At 53.5% G+C, this 16,816-nt stretch overlaps 1 protein-coding gene across 6 annotated transcripts in view; it reads right to left on the bottom strand.

The window, feature by feature from the left end:
• The window catches only part of JADE2 (jade family PHD finger 2), an 87,394-nt gene that overhangs the window by 70,094 nt on the left and 484 nt on the right, over positions 1-16,816 (bottom strand). For 2 of the 6 annotated variants that reach the window (XM_082489721.1, XM_082489725.1), the window contains exons 1-3: positions 11,631-11,775; positions 9,255-9,312; positions 6,122-6,207 (exon numbers count right to left, since the gene is read on the bottom strand). In XM_082489721.1, coding sequence (XP_082345847.1) covers positions 6,122-6,207; positions 9,255-9,312; positions 11,631-11,669 — 183 coding nt within the window. In that variant the 5' untranslated portion in view covers positions 11,670-11,775. Of the gene's footprint in view, positions 1-6,121; positions 6,208-9,254; positions 9,315-11,630; positions 11,776-13,749; positions 13,795-14,827; positions 15,194-16,695; positions 16,769-16,816 lie in introns of those variants that run through there. The other 4 variants (XM_082489722.1, XM_082489723.1, XM_082489724.1 and 1 more) reach the window with 4 other exon arrangements.

Raw genomic sequence — 16,816 nt, 5'->3', positions numbered from 1 at the left:
TACAAACTGTCTTCGCATCAGCTTGAGCCGGCACCTCCGCGGGCGCAGCCCTCGGCCGCCCGGCCCCGCTCCCCTCCTGCCCCCCGCCAGCCCCATTTCCCTGCCTTTATAGCACGTTTTTTTCCAGCTTTTTCCCAAACCGAGACGAGCGGCGATATTGGGTAGCGAGGCTCCGAAACGCGGCAGCGCCTGCTGTGTGTTTGTAAGCAGCGATATCATCTGCCTCTGGGGGGGGAAAAAAAAGTACTTACTCTCATGTTCACTCGGGAGCCAGCCCGCTATCGCTTCATCTAGTCTTGCTTCCTCTCGAAATGCTGAATGTTAAAGATTCAATGAACAACAGAAATTTAAAATAGGAACAAGAAGCGTTTCTGTCTGGCCCTTCTCAGAATTCAGAAGACAATGGCATTAATCCGTTATCCCTGCGCCGGCATGGGAAAAGTAACAAAGCCACCGCAGTCAAACCTTTCGACAGAGAGGGATTTTTCTCCTTATCCCGCCCGGTAAAAGCATGTCCAGTCTTGCTTGGCCATACTCGTAAAAGCCCTTCTTCAAGCACGGAGAGCCCAGGGACTAAATTCACACTGCACTGGGCCTTTATATACCTATTGCGGGGAAAAACAAACCCAAGATCTAATGCACGAAGAATGACTTTATAGAAGGGAGACAATGATGCTCGCTAAAAGGGTTAAATCCTTGTAAAGAGATACAAAAAGACATCTTTCAAAGCACGGAAGTAGTATCTAAACAAGGCAAGCAGAAAATAATGTAAATCGTATAAATTTGTGGTTTCCCCCTTCATCTTGAGCCCTGCCTGCAGCTGCGGTCCCCTCGTCTCCAGAAAGTCCAGGATGAAGGAGAAGGGTGATGAGGATGGCCAAGGAGAAGAGCAGAGGAGAGCTGAGACCGCGCAGGGGCGGCTGGAGGGATGTCAGGCAGGTGGTTTGCACAAAAAAACCCCAAACTGTTATTTTTTTCCCCCACAATATATTTTAGCAGCGCAACTCATTACAGGGTAGCGTTTTGGATCCCAGATAGTTCAGGAGCTCATGACTGTGGAATGGGACCTGGGAGTCCTGGTGGATGACAGGATGCCCATCAGGCAGCAATGTGCCCTGGTGGCCAAGAAGGCCAATGGCATCCTGGGGGGCATCAAGAAGAGTGTGGCCAGCAGGTGGAGGGAGGTCATCCTCCCCCTCTGCTCTGCCCTGGGGAGACCACATCTGGAGCGCTGTGTCCGGTTCTGGGCTCTCCGGGTCAAGGACAGGGAACTGCTGGAGAGGGTCCAGCAAAGGGCTACAAAGATGATGAGGGGACTGGAGCATCTCTCTGATGAGCAAAGGCTGAAGGGCTTTCTAGTCTGGAGAAGTGAAGGCTGAGAGGAGATCTTATCAATACTTATCACTCCTTCAAGGGCAGGTGCCAGGCAGATGGGAACAGTCTTTTTCCAGTGGTGCCCAGTGACAGGACAAGAGGGAACGGGCACAAACTTGAGCATCAGAAGTTCCATCTCAACCTGAGGAGGGACTTCTCTCCTGTGGGGGCGGCAGAGCACTGGCACAGCTGCCCAGAGAGGGGGGGAGTCTCCCCCTTTGGAGCCATTCCAAACCCGCCTGGAGGTGTCCTGTGCCACTGCCGGAGGTGCCCCTGCTCTGGCGGGGGGTGGCACTGGGGGAGCTCCAGAGGGCCCTGCCAGCCCCCACCAGTCTGGGATGCTGTGAGTCTGTGACGAGCCCCGCGGCTGCGGCAGTGGCTCAGAGGCAGCAGCCGAGGGAGTCCCCAGGCCGCTGACGGCTGGGAGCTGGCGGATGGAGCCGGCGACTATCATTACACACTTGCCTTGTTCTTATATTCTCTCCTCAGACACTGACAACTGTTCCCTGTCAGGAGCAGGAGAGAGGGTTTGATGACTGCAGTCTAACCAGCGCGGCTTGCGCTCCCATCCCCAGCAGCCCTATAGCCGGGGGCAGGATGGCACCAACGCGCCACTAAAAGAAGCAGAAATCCGTAACTGAAGCACATCTTCTTCCCCGCTGCAGATTCAGCGTGCGAGACAGGGAGGACCCAAACGAGCATCCCCCCTCCCTCCAGCTCCCAGCGCGGGGAGCACGACCGGCATCTCCTCGCAGGGCTCCTCGGGGATGGGTACCGGCCACCACGCTCCGTTTGAAACCGGGTTCAGAGGCAAACGAGCTCTTACGAGATTAATTACAATGACCGGATTGGCAGACCGCTATCACTGCGGACGCAAGAAGCCGCTGGCAGCTGCCCACATCCAGCCTGCGCCTACGGGCAAAGGCAGGGCAGGAGAGCCATGCCCGTGCCCGGGGCACCGTCGGCATTGCGGCGGGGCTCTGCCCGGAGGTCTCTGCCACCCGGAGCGCGGGGCAGGGGAGGACGACCGTCGCCTCTGCAAGGGAGGCAGGCGAGAGGGAGGCCCGGTGCCTGGGACATGTCAGGAGAGAGCCCGGGCAGAGCCCCGTGACAGGCACAGATAAATATAATCACCCTCCCTGGCAATGGCCCCCTTCGCGGATGTTTACAAACAGCTCAGTACTTTTCCATGTTAAGAAGCTTGTTTTTCCAGATGCCTTGTATCGGGTGGTTTTTAATGTGTATAGTTAATCCCTTCTCACTGAGTCTTTCATAATAAACATCACCCCCTGACCCGGCTAACAACTACGTAGCACTAATGCTTTTGATTTTTTTTTTTTTTTTATCTCCTGCCCGGGGGGTTGTCAGGGGGAATGCAGACAGCAGCTCCCACAGAAACACGGACACCGCTTCAGGAAGGGCAGGAGAGCTCGGTGGTTCCCCACGCACACAAACCCCCACCGCTCCCCCAGCCCATCGCCGCCCCTCGGGATGTGCCCGGACCCCCTCCACCTGGAACAAGGTTCAGCTCTTGATAAAGCTACGAGCCACGTGCCAACCTGGAGTTTTGAGTTACTGTTTGAAAAGGCTTCTCAAGCCCCATAATGTTTGGGGCAGACTGACTGGGGGGAGGCGGGGTTCAACATCTGATAATACATTCACAGAATCATGGAATGGTTTGGGTTGGAAGGGACCTTGAAGATCATCTCGTTCCCACCCCCCTGCCCTGGGCAGGGACACCTCCCCCCAGCCCAGGTTGCTCCCAGCCCCGTCCAACCCGGCCTTGAACACCTCCAGGGATGGAATTCTTCACGCTCTCCATGTCACCCTCTCGTGGTTTCCATCCTCAGTGAGATGGAAAGGGACCGCAAAGAGAAAGGTACTTCAGTACTTCTTGTGAAGTGGGTTTGATGGTGGTGTGGCTTATGTTTTACACTTTTTGGTACTTGCTCCAGCAGGACACGATGTCTATCCCAGTCCATGCCAGAAATCCCCTGGGACGTGCCAAAACCTGCAGCATTTCACAGATGATGGGCAGAGGATCCAAAGCATGGACCAGACATGTTCACAGGTGCTCCCAGTAAGAGAAGTTGGGTCACTTGTGGAAAAGTGCGGCAGATGCTGTTGCAGAGGAAATCCACAAATCAGCGCTCACCGGAGTGAGCTCCAAACCATTACTGTGCACCACTACAGGTCTCGGACCTGCCGCACGGGGCGATCCTACGTCCAACCCCAGGGACACTCCACACTCTCCTGACCCCCGGGTTTCACCCGGAGCTGGATTCAAGCAGTCCCAGAGTGCCAGCAGCCACGGGGGAGATGCAGGGTAAGGGGAGTAAAGCTGAGATCTGGACTGGTCCCATCTGCTCAGGTTCCCACCACGCTCTTGTAAAAGATGGTTTGTCAGCTCAGGCATCCTGGCCAAACTCCAACTTGAGTAATTACACACGGCCTCCCCAAATTCCCCTGGAGTTTCAGTTCAAATATGCCACCGGGGTTCACTTTCTGTCCCAACTGTTGCTAAGCTGGGCACTGTTAAGCTTTTGCTCCACTCTATTTGTTCCAGAGCTCCATTTCACTGAGAACCATCCTCTGGGCATAATGGAGCATGAAGCAGAGGGATGAGCCCGGCCTCCGCGGTCCCACATCTGATGTCCCCCCGGGTGCCGTGCACTAAGATCCAGCTTTCGCTCCAGCTGTTGTAGAGCAGCGAAACTTGCAGCTGGGTCTGCAGGTCCTTCACGAAGCGCAAGAAGCGTTTTCACTTGGGAGTCTTGGCTCGGACTTATATCCAGGAGCTTCGTTAGCAGCCAGGTAACCTCCTAGCCGGCTGATAAAGCTAACGCATATTAAAGACCGAAGCGTGCCTGTGCCATTGATGCAGAAAGAGATCCCCCGATGCAGGCTCTTCCGGAGGGGGATTTTACTGGGCAGCAGCAGGGTGGCACGTGTGGCACGTGTGGCACTGCCGGTGACGCGTGAGTCACATCCTGGCCCATCTCACCAGGTTTGACGCCGGGTATTTCCGCGGGGCTCCTGAAGGCACCTACATGGCCAATCTCACACCGTTACAGACACGTCGGGCACAGGGACGGGCGGTTATGTCAGAGAGGGGGTAACTGTGCCCAGGGAGGAGGAGATGCCCCAAACGCTTCACCTTCTCAACGGGGGAGATTCAGGTGACAAAATACACCCCCTCACCCATATCGAGAGACACAGCTATAACCGAAAAGTGACATTACCAGCCCTAACGCACAACTTTCCAACAGCCTTGTCAGCAGCCAGTGACATCCGTACCCCTGGTGCTTTGCTCTCTGGCGTGTTTCCAATTACCTCAGCTGGTAAAAACAGCTTTTCGGCCCCTCTCTTTACCCAAGGCACAAGCAACTCCGGCTTTTTAAGTCTCTGACCACTGCCAACACGTTAGCTACACCAATGTAAATCTGTCACAGCGATAAGAACTAAGCGCAGCTGTAATTCAGGCAGTGACCACAGGAAAACCTCAAAATCTCTACTCGGCTTGATGCAAAGGGAGGATGTTAGAGAGGTTTGTGCTTACCGGGCCACAGCCTCAGGAGAAATGTTAACGTGGGGGCTCGGCAGGGAGTTTACAGCCTGCGAGACGGCATTAGCCGTGCCGGCTTCACCTGCTTCTAAACTTAGCTCTGTTTGACTCCGGACCCTGGTCCAGAGGAAAGGGAATGTGAGAACAATGTCCCTCTGGCTTTGCTCACGCTGCTCTTGAAACGAAGATGACCACCGCTAAACACTGCAGTTGCTACAACAGCAGCTCATGCCTGGTATAGTTTCCACGTCTAGTGGAAACGTATCCGAGGCGCGCGAGGGAAAACAGGGCACAGCATCGTCCCTTCCAGCACGGTCCTCGGGAAACGCCGCTCCTCCCGACCCCGGCCCAGACCCCGCACCGCAGAGCTGGCAGGGGCGACCTGGGCAGTGCCCCCCGAGGTGGGCAGCGCTGCCCGTACCAGTAAGGAGTGAAGGGAACACCCTGCAACAAGGTCAGACTCCAACAGCCTGGCCGTCGTGCCCTTGAGCCCCGTGACAGGAGGGAACCAACACAACGTAATCTCCAACTCAGCTGTGCTGTCTCTCATTTCACGCCTCTCCATAGCTCCCACTTACTCACTGGGAGGAGCCTCCGTGCCACCGAGCCACCCTCCCCTGGCATCAGTGCCATTAATGAAAGGGCAACCGGGTGGGCACCCAAATCAGGGAACCTCAGCATGTAGCCTTCTCGATACCGTAGGACCTCCCAATCCCACCAAACTCAACCTCTTCCCCATTGCACCAACAGGGATGGAGTGGGCACAAGGACCCCAATGGAGTAGGCACAAGGACCCCAGTGGAATGGGCACAAGGACCCCAACGGAGTGGGCACAAGGACATCAATGGAGTGGGCACAAGGACCCCAATGGAGTGGGCACAAGGACCCCAACGGAGTGGGCACAAGGACCCCAACGGAGTGGGCACAAAGACCTCCCCACCCTTCACCCAAGATGCCAACCATGTACCTCCACCTGCTCCATCCCAGCGGAGCCGAGCAGGAGGCTGAGGCTGGCACCGCTGGCAGGAGCTGTGGTCCTGCAGCACGGGCTCTGGTTTCTTGGAGGATGCCCTATCCCAGCACCCACAGCCAGCTGGGGGCACACCGGTTGCCACCACACCTGGGCAAGCATGGCCCCGGGGGAAAACTCTTCCTTTGGCAAAAGCTTAAAACCTCACGTACCTCAGAGGGCTTCTTCTCCTTCTGCCGGGACCAGGTGGATTTGGTATTCGGAATTTTGGAGCATCTGGAGGCGGACGTGGTGTGACCTGCAATGAGGCAAGAGACAGGTTACCTAGAAAAGAGGCAAATTTTTGTCCATACCTTTGTCACCAGCCCCACCACCACTACTACAGCCTCAACCAACACTTTGGGTCAACGTTAAGAGGTGACAATACGTTGACATGGCATTATTTTTGCACACATCTCAGGGTACTTCACCAAAAGAGATTAACATCACTTTCCTGCTGCTAAAGATGATGAAAGAGGGACCTCTGAAATTTAAAAAAACTTGTCAAATGCAGACGTCAGTCTTGCAAACGCAAAGTCATGAGTAAGAACGGCTTCTAAGAGGGAATGAGCCAGGGCTAACGCTCCTGGAATCAAGAATCTATTGAAATCACGAATTAAGGAGATGATAAGACTAAAAATTTTCTATCAAGGATGCTTAAAGACAAACATCTGAACTCGAGGACTTCCTCTGCTCGAGGACTTCAGACCCCATGGTCAAAAATATTGACCCAATGGGGTAAAACTCCTCTGCCCGTGCCAGGACTGGTGACTTCCATGCCTGTGTGCAGTTCAGCATCTAGTGGGAACCCTGCAACAAGACACACCAAGCAAATGCACTTTACAGTTTTCAGTAGTAAAAGAGTATTTGCTTTGGGATTTGGGATTACTTTACTCTGGAAGCATTATGAATGGACTCTCATCATCCTGACTGGAGCACTATCATCACCACTGCTACCACCTCCACAAGGCGAGGGCAGCTGAAGCCTGAAATGTGCTGGGATCATTATGTTATTCGTCTTTATTTCCAACCCATAGGTGCTATTACCACTCCTACCACCACCGGTTAAAAAAAAAAAAAAAAAAGAAAAAAATTAAAAAAGAACAGCTGCATGTATTTGGCCATAATGAACTAATTGTTACTGGAATCTTTTTATAATAATGATAATGGTTGGGGCTCCTGCATAGCAGGACCACTTCAGCTTCCACTACATAAAAACGTTGTGCTGGGGGTGCAACAAACTGACTACCAATAGGCCTATTTAACACCGATTTTATCCTCGGATGGCCAAATAGGAAGAAACAACACTTTGCACGTAAGCGAATGCCAAGCGCAACAGATCCGTGCGTGCCAGGACTTCAGAAGGGCTCTGGGCCGGGAGCTGAGCTCGCCCGAGGGAGCGGGGCTGTCCCCATGGGGTGGGCGATGTCCCTCCCTCCGCCGGCTCAGGCGGTGGAGTCCCCCGTCAGCCCAGATAAAGCCCCCATGCCTATTTTCGCTCGCAGGGGAAGCAGGCGCTGGTTCACCTTGCGCCGTTTACTCGATAAACCCACTTTCCTGTATTTCATAAACCGAAGACCAGATTAGATGGCATCGGTTCCCAAAGGACAACTGTTTTTCCTTCCGCCTGCGCTGTCAGGCTTGATGTCACCAAAGAGGGCTCCACCTAAACGTTTTTTTTTTTTTAATCATTCCAGTATGATACAGGACTGAGAAGGCAAAGCCCTCCGGGAAATGCCGCGATGCTCAAAGCATCACAGCAGCAGCTCCCCAGTTGACACAGCGAGACGGAGTCACTGGTTTCCACCTTGTCCCCTCTTCTCAACCTACACCGCGGTGCTACAGCGAAGCAGACTTAGATAACGCGCCGCTACCATCCTTTCCCGGCGGAGGCATAAAAAAAAGAAGGTCGTCGCTTTGTTTACAATTATCCTGCAGGAGAGCATTTGTCAACAGCTTAACTATCACCTGCAGCATAAATATCCCAGCCCGACAGAGATAAGGCCACCATCGTTTAACGCCGCGATTAGGGACGCCTCGTGCGGAGCAGCCCAGCTAGCGCGGCTCGGCTTGGGAAAGCCTTTTGAGTATCTGGGCATCAGGAGCCGGGAAGTTTGGAGCACGGCTTCCAAAACAAACCCCTTTCTGAGACAGAGATGTTTTATTTTACGAGAAGCCAGCGGTGTTGACAGAGCTTGAAACGCTTTCTATAGGCAAGGCTCAGCACCCCCCCCCCAAACCACCCCCCCCCTCCCCCTCCCAGGGCTCCGGCAGGACGGGGGTTCCCTCCAGCAGCCGAACAGCAGATTCCCGTCGGTGGTAGCGGTGCAAACTCCGCTCAGGCTGACAATTTTTTTGGCTAAAGCTGTGGGAACGGCAGCCAAACCCAGCAAGATCAGCCTTTCCATAACCCCCTGTAATCTCCCCATCATCCTGTTAGGAAAAGGCCCCGAAGTTGAGTGTCTTTAGCGAAGTCCCTTTCGCTCTCGGATATCCAGCAGCCAGATCCCGTAAAGCGTGGAGAGCAAATTCCCGGCACGGCCCAGATGAAATTACTGTGACATTCGTAAGAAACCAAGAGCTGAATTACAGAAATTCGTAGGAAAACTCCCGAGCCCAGACAAGGGATTAGAGGAGCGCCTGGAGGGGACTGAACGCTGAGGCACTGCGGTATGTCTGCAGCGGGTGAAACCCTGGGATAAGTGGGCGAGGAGGCTATTTATAGCCAAAATTCAGCACATTCGCACATGTTTATTGTTGAGCACATGCTTCTGTGCTTCCCTGAATGAGGATGAAGTGAGGTAGATGTCGAAAAGCGAGCGTGGGCTTGCAAGCTTCGCTGGCTTGAGCCTCGTCCCTTTTCCCACATCACGCTTCAGCTCACGGGAAGGGAAGAAGGCGGCTCCGGTTTTACCCTGACTCCAGTAAAAACTTCCTTTTCCCCCAGCAGGACTCGCTCAAGAGCTAACTGGTCTCAGGCTGCAGCTCGCGGGAAGGGACAACTTGTCTGCAAAGAGTGTTTGCTTCGTTAGCGGCTTTGCAATCAGCAGCTCTCCCCGGCCCAGACTCCTCACACGAGGGAGACGCTCTCATCAGTTAAGAGGAGCCACAGCCGCGCGTTTAAATTGATATCAGCTTGTTGCTGCTTTTCTGACAAACCCAGCCCGGCGCACAATTCATTGTGCGGGAGACTTCCCAGTAAATGCGGCTCCCTCCGCTCTTTGCAAAGTAATTATTCAAGCGTTTTCCCTGCTGGAGGTGAATCGCTTAGTTATCTCGCTCAAAGCCTTGAATTAAAGGTCTTACTGTCAGTGGTGTCTGAGTTATCACTGCTGATCGAGTACTTGCGTCGTTTTTCTTCCATCTGTAACAAAAGAAATTGAACATTACACTTAAGGCCCAGGAAACTCATCGCCGCACCAAATCGCTGTTATCTCCGAGTATCTGCACACCAGTTATCCCAGCACCCGCCAGCGCTCACCCTCACGACAGACAACTACCCAGGGGCTTAAAAAAAAGGAAGAGAACAACCCTCATAGGGCTTATTTTTAAAACTTTAAGGCTGTCAGCGTTTCTCTACCAGCGTTCCCCGGCTCTCAGGCGGTACAGCGAGCACGCTTTGATCGCTCAGCTTTGCACGGCGATTTGCCTACGCAGGACTCGCCAACCAAACGGCCCTCCCTCTGCAAGAGCACCATCCCCACCGGAGGATGCTCCACCAGGGAGGATGCCCCACCACAGAGGATGCCTCACCGACGGAGGATGCCGCACCACAGCAGATGCCCCACCACAGCGGATGCCCCACTGACGGAGGACGCCCCACCGACGGAGGATGCCCCACCGACGGAGGACGCCCCACCGACGGGCACCACCACCGACCGTGGGGCTGTTGGGACGGGACAAAAGACAAAAACCCATCTAGGCTGCAAATTTGAGAAGTGCGGAGACAGAAGAATGGAAACTACGCGCTCTCTCAGTATGTCTGCAGGGGGAAGTCCGAGCATCCTGGAGCTGAAGAGGACCCCTCTGTACCACAGACCGGGGTTTTACCCTCTGACTCATCTTCCCACTCAGGCGGTATCTACTTCTTTTAAGAGTTCTGGTGTACCTGTCACACAGCCAAGCCTGCAGCACACTTCCCATCACCCCGAGCTGCTCCGCCTGCGCCGGCACAGCCGTGCAGCCCCCCCAGCACTGGGGAAAAAGCACACGGCTTTTCCTAGGGGGAAAGCAAGCAGCTTCTGCACGACTGCTGGGACTTCTCCATCCTCCTGGAGCCAAAAACCACGGCAGCAGGTGCCACCGCCACGATTAGGAGGCCAGGAGAGCCCGTTTCAAGCTCGGCTGCTGCTTGCTTTGTGACTTTGAACAAGCCACAGAAGCGCTTGAAATCAGCAGGTTCTTCTGAACTCGCCCCTCGGGAAACGAGCACTCAGGAGCTGAAAGTCAAGTGCCCGTACCAGTAGATGCTACAGAAAAAAGGAAGGGGAGAGAAAGAAGGGGAGAGAAAGAAGGGGAGAGAAAGAAGGGGAGAGAAAGAAGGGGAGAGAAAGAAGGGGAGAGAAAGAAGGGGAGAGAGAGAGAGAGGAGAGAGAGAGGAGAGAGAGAGGAGAGAGAGAGGAGAGAGAGAGGAGAGAAAGAGAGAGTAGAGGAGAGAAAGAGAGAGAAAGAGAGAGAGAGAGAAAGAGAGAGAAAGAGAGAGAAAGAGAGAGAAAGAGAGAGAAAGAGAGAGAAAGAGAGAGGAGAGAGAGAAAGAGAGAGAAAGAGAGAGAAAGAGAGAGAGAGAGAGAAAGAGAGAGAGAGAGAAAAAGGAGAGAGAAAAAGGAGAGAGAAAAAGGAGAGAGAAAAAGGAGAGAGAAAAAGGAGAGAGAAAAGGAGAGAGAAAAAGGAGAGAGAAAGAGAGAGAGAGAAAAAAAGAGAGAGAGAAAAAGAGAGAGAGAAAAGAGAGAGAGAAAAAGAGAGAGAGAAAAAGAGAGAGAGAAAAAGAGAGAGAGAAAGACAGAAAGAATAAGTTTTAACTTTTGAATAGCCAGTTTAGGCTGGTGGCTGATCAATGTGGCCCCCAATACAGGGCTTTGGGCGCTCCGGATGGAAAGCGCTACCCATAGACCCGACAACTATCCGACAGGCTGTGAGCTAAAATACACCCGCAGGAAACAACGTTAATCTCGTGGATATCGTCCCAGTACTTTCTGAGATATTTTGTAAGAATCTTAAGGGTGTTAACATGGCCCAGGCACTACCGCTTCCGCAAGTGATAAGTGGGAATGATGATAAACCCCTGGTTTAGCCTGGTTTGGCCGCAGCCGGTACCAGCGGCACGCAGCCTGGGTAGCAGGGTAGAGCATGCCATTGCCCCCCAAACAACAGGAAAGGTTCCATTTAAACGTATAAAACCCTCGCAATGCCTGTATTTTACATTACACCTGCTGTGTTTTATCACACCATTATAAGGGATAATACTACAAAGTATCATAAACATTTAACTATGGGTGTTGTGGTATGGCATTGCCCTGTCGAAACATGATTTAAAACGTTCCTTGAGAATATGGCAATATCAATACTTTCCCTCAGCGGTTCAAGGGGAGACGGGTGTTATTAAACCAGCCTTGTTCCCAATAGCCATTAGATTTTGCTTGTGGAAAATGATATTGAAGACAGCTCTAACTGCAGTTTACTTACTTTTTTTTTTTTTCCCCAGCGGAAATTCCACCTGAACATCTTAAACTGGTTCCTACTGGTTTGAAGTGGCAAACGGGCCTTTGGAGCGCAAAGCTGGAGCTATGCTTTTATTGATTCTGGAGTTCCTCATCGCAGCGATTAACTAAGCCGAAGCCAACGGGGAAAAGAAACACCTGAGCCGAAGCAAAGGAATGCTACCCATGCCTGGGGGAATTTCCAGTGTTTCCCGTCTTTGCCTTTACGGCAAGACAGCATCACCTACATCGCTCTCCTTCCCAGGGAGGGGAAAATGTGTACGATTACTGCACAGCACAGGTTGTCAGGACGCAGGCTCTGATATCCACCCGAGAAGATGCACTGATCATCCCTCTGAGTGAACCCGGTCCCCGCGTCCTGCTCCTGCCCCACGCAACACACTTTTACACGCTCACTGCGTATCAGTATGAATTTATATTCAGCTACAGAAGCGCTTCATACTGCAGGTACAATAGTGGCACTACTTCAGCAAATCATTTTGCCACTGTTCCAAGACAGCATCCTCTTGAGCCAAACTGCCTTCAACTGCTCCGAATGAAACTCCGGCTCGAGCAAAGTATGGACATCTCCGGGCGCAGCAGCACTGAGAGGTAACCGCCGCCTGTGTAGGGGATGGCGTTACCTCCAACAATGGCACACAACGGCCCACAAGGGACTGTGCGCTTGAAGGGAGCGAAATTTGGGGCCGAAACCACAGAGCTCAACCAGATCTTTTCATAAAATGGTTAACTTCCCGGCGGTGCCACGAAGATGCTGTTTTCTGAGGGACTCATCTTCTTGAGCAGCCAAACCAGTAGTAAACCGCATGGCACTTAAGAGAGGAATTTACTGTTAGAAGAAGGGTAATCGGGCCATTTCCCCATCCAGAGCACAGGGTTATAAAGTCTGATGGTGGCTGGGGGAGCCATGGGCTCCGACACCCCTCGTCCCTCCGTCGGGCACCCGGCACAGGGGGACCCACTGCCCACATCCCTCCCACAGAGCAAACGCTCGGGAGCAATTCGGTTGGTCTGCTACTAAGCAATTTCAAGTCTCCACAAAATATGGTCTCTGCTCCAAAATTAATCCTTTGTTTACATTAGAAGCTAATTTCACCTTTAACTGACCCATTCCCCGCATGGCATCATTATTACAGTCATAAACAAATACCAAAAAAATTTGTAATACTTTGAAAAGGTCACTGTTAGGTCAAACTTGGCCCAAAATCCAGCTTTTACCGAGCCAGAAACCAAGAGAAAGGTTTCTATGTATGCTTGCTTAAAAAATTCAAACAGAAACAGATGTGGGTTTCTTTTATAAACAAATGAACATCCCCCTGAAGTGTCTGCAACTCCCATCCACAGGCATAGCCCTGCGCTAATGCCTGGAATCCCGAAAACGGAATTGCTTGCAAACTACCACATGTTCAGCATTGCCTTTGTTCAAGCTGAGAAAGGCAGATAAATGCTAAAGCGAGGAAGATGATGGCCCTCCATCAGCCTAAACAAATGTAAATCACTAGGGCCTCGGACAAATTAGCCACAGGATGGGCGGTAAAACTGAGATGATGGCCTGAGGCTGCCTGGTCCTTCCTCGCAGCAGGGGGAGGGCTGAAGAAGAGCTTTTGGAGATGCAATTTTGCCCAGCCTGTGGCAGCTGGGAGAAGGGAAGGCAAGCAGTGCTCTGCATCACTCACCGAGAGGTGCGTGTGCCCGGGTCCTGAGCTCCTGTCCCACCTGGGCACCTCTCCCTGCGCGCACCAAACCAAAATGCCTCAATTCAGCCCTTCTGCCAACAAACAACCGCTTCTGCCCAACTCCTCGCCCTCTGCGAGCCCTTCCAGGATGACCCTTCTGCTCTGGGGAATCCGCTAATGTCTCCCGGCTGCCCACAAATATCAAGTCCACGTGGGATTCGGCAGCTCCTGGTGGCACCACAGCACCGTGTCTGCAAGAATGAACCACTCTGGATTGTGGCAAGCAAACTAGAGAAATTCATCCGTGCCTGTGCACGCAGGGAACGGGCACACAAACCTGCAGAAGTTGCAGTAAAAAACCAAACCAAACCAAAACCAAACCATCCACCACCAGTATTTGCTCATCACCTCTTCCCAGCGCTCATCCGCGCTAAGGGATGCGCCGCGCTCGGTCCCCCCCCTGCGCCGTCACCTCTGACGCTGTGACAGTTGAGCAACACCGGCTGAATTCTGCGCTCTGTTTGTGAGCTGCAATGAGACTGCAGAAAACCACTTCCCTGTTTGTTCTTCCAGCCCAGAAATAGGAACACAAACAGAACATAGTGCCCCCAGCGGCATGTACACCGCTCCGGCCAGCCCGGACCCCCGCTCCCAGGGACCCCGTCCCATCGCTCCCAGGGACCCGGTGTGTCCCATCGCTCCCAGGGACTCTGTCCCATCGCCTCTGCCTGGCCGGGGGATGCGGAGTCCAGGGGCAGCTCGTCCATCCTTCCCCCTCCGCCTTAACTATTTCTTGGCTCTGTCTAGGAATACCAGCAGGTTGTTAGAAAGTATAACAAGAAGGGCGGTGGGCTGGAAGGTCCCAACCTTTACACCTTAGGAGGGTCGTCCTCAACAGATTGGCTTTTCTCATTAACAGTTTTGGAGCCAAACGCTGCTCTGGGAGACTCTGAGAGAGGAGCAGCATCCCCCCGACGCAGGCACAGCCCCCCCCCCCCCCTAATTTCACCGTAACAGAAGAACAAACTTTTTGACCGAAGGATGCACGTCAGCTGTGCCAACAGACCATCAGCAAATCTTGGGTGCACAGCCCTTACACCTCAGGGGAAACCGCGCTTGCTCTTTTCTTAACCTCCCCGGTAACCCTGCGAAGCGTCAATCCAGAAAGGCACAATCCTGGTACCCAGGAACCCCCAAATTTCTGGGCAGCGGGAGCCTGTCCCTGCCAGCCGGGGCTCGCCTGCCCCTCCGCCTCCTCCACAGGCTGCTGCCAGCCCCAACCTCTCCAAGCAAAAACTCAACTGCCCAGGTGAAGAAAGAGCCATTCCTCCTCTCCTCCACAGCAACTCTTATTTGCTGTCTTGGCTCCCTGGGGCAAAATTTAATCTCACTGAAATTTAAAACAAAACAAGCCCTCTGTTTACTTCCTGTGCTTTGCCTTTTTCCACATCTACAAGGGGATTTTTTTTGTGTCTTTACTACTCACATTTATAACTTTGCTTGCCTCTTCTGACTTGTTACCCTCTAATTATCCTTTTTTTTTTTTTTTTTTTTTTTTCTCTGGTCCTTCAGCAAGCCCAGACAGAGCCCAGGTAATCAGAAAGGTTACTGCGGGCACTCGGGGCCACCCCTGCCTTCGGGCAGGAGGGAGCAGAAGGCAGGGACACAGGGACACTGGGGCTGCCCCATCCCGCAGGTCTCTGAGCATCCGCAACTCAGAGGAAAAGCAACAGGAGCTCTGGGCACTCCGAACTTTGTACCAACTACCCAGAGACAGGCAAAGAGCAGACCTTTAAAATTGAGGACCACCCACCCACCAACTTTGAGAACTCGGTGGCAAACACCATCAGCAGCCACCATCAGCAGCCACCGGCGCTTTAAACGAATCGCATCCCCCTGCCCACAGACCCAACGCGTACCCTCCCAGCCTTTGCTCCAAGCCTTCATTTTTGGACATCAGCCTCAATTTTCCTAGGAAAAACAAATTTAACCTTTGATTTAACCTTTCTGCAAGCTATTTTTACTTCTATCTCCAGCTTATTTTAACCTCAGTAGCCAATAAATGCTTAAAGGTCAAACACCATTCCTAAGAGCCGGGCTCCTCACCCCTGGGAGAAAGGCTGAGACCATTGATATTTTTTTTTTATTATTATTTCTGTTCCCCCCCCCCCCCCCGCAAAAGCCCCTCTTAAAAATGTCCCAGCGGTAGGAACCTGTAAGCCAAGAATTTTCACTGGGGGTGCCGAGAGAAGGAGCTGGGAATTTTTCCCTCTGAATGCCACCCTTCCCACTCAAAAAGCGTTCAGGATGTACAGGTATGGAGACATATATATATTTTCTCTCTCTAATTGCATCCGAGGTTGACAAACCAGCATCAATCCCCCCCCCCCCCCGCCTCTGCACCGCTTCCCAACTTCTAGCTCGGTGCCTCCATCCCCAGGAAGGAGGGGGGGGGGGGGAGGCGGGGGGGGGGTGCAGGTAAAGGGGTTCCCCATCCCCGCATCCTAAAAAACAACGCGGTTGCAGGTGGGGAAGGGGCAGGAGCGGGTGCGGGGGATGTTTTTCCGGGCCGGGCGATGCGGGGGGGGGGGGGGGAGGCGGTGGCCACCGCCTCCCCCCCCCCCCCCCCCCGCATCGCCCGGCCCCCGGTAGCCCGGGGACCAGCAGCGATGGGGAGGGAGGGCAAGCGGGAACCGGCAGCCACCACGCCCCCGGGTACCGCCATCCCGGCTCCGCGCCCGCGGACCCGCCGCTCCGCGGTAGCGTTAAACCCGGCCGCGGAGTCGTGTACATACACACACACCCACACTATACACATATATACACACACACACATATCACACACACACCCCCCACACACACCCCCAACCACCACCCCCGGTTACCGCACATCGCCCCCCGAGGAGCCGCGGTGGGCAGGGCGGCGGGGCAAGGCTCTTGCCGCAGTCATTAATTTGGAAAATTAAAAAAAAAATAAAAAAATAAAAAAAATAAATAAAAAATAAATATAAAAAAATAAAAAAGGGGGAGGGAAGGGAAGGGGAGGGGGGGGGAGCTACGGAGCTAGACCCTTTAAAAGTTCTTGTTTACATTCCCGCTCGCCTCCCTCGGAGACTTTAAAACAAGAGTGACCAACATGCGCAATATCCACCCCTGGAAATGCTGCACATCCCCCCGCCTCGCAGCCTTTGGGGGGGGGCGAGGGGGGGTGGGGGGCGCGGGGTGGGGGGGGGGGGGGCAGGGAAGGGAAAAGGAGGAAAAAAAAAAAAAATTAAATAAATACAAGCAAAGCAGGGGGAGCTGCAAAATAACCATCCGCTGCAAAATAAGCCCATTCCCGCCGCCAGCCTTTACCTTTGCCAGGAGAGTGTCCTCCAAGAGTTGAGGCTGTCTCTCGGGTTACGGGCGGGGAGGAGGCGGGGGGGGGGGGGGGGGTGGGGGGGGGGGGGGGTGGGGGGGGGGGGGGGGGGGGGGG

Source organism: Vanellus vanellus, assembly GCF_965231255.1.
Source record: "Vanellus vanellus genome assembly, chromosome: 13".
Classification (NCBI taxonomy): Eukaryota; Metazoa; Chordata; class Aves; order Charadriiformes; family Charadriidae; genus Vanellus; species Vanellus vanellus.
This window is presented reverse-complemented; position numbering and strand designations above follow the sequence as displayed.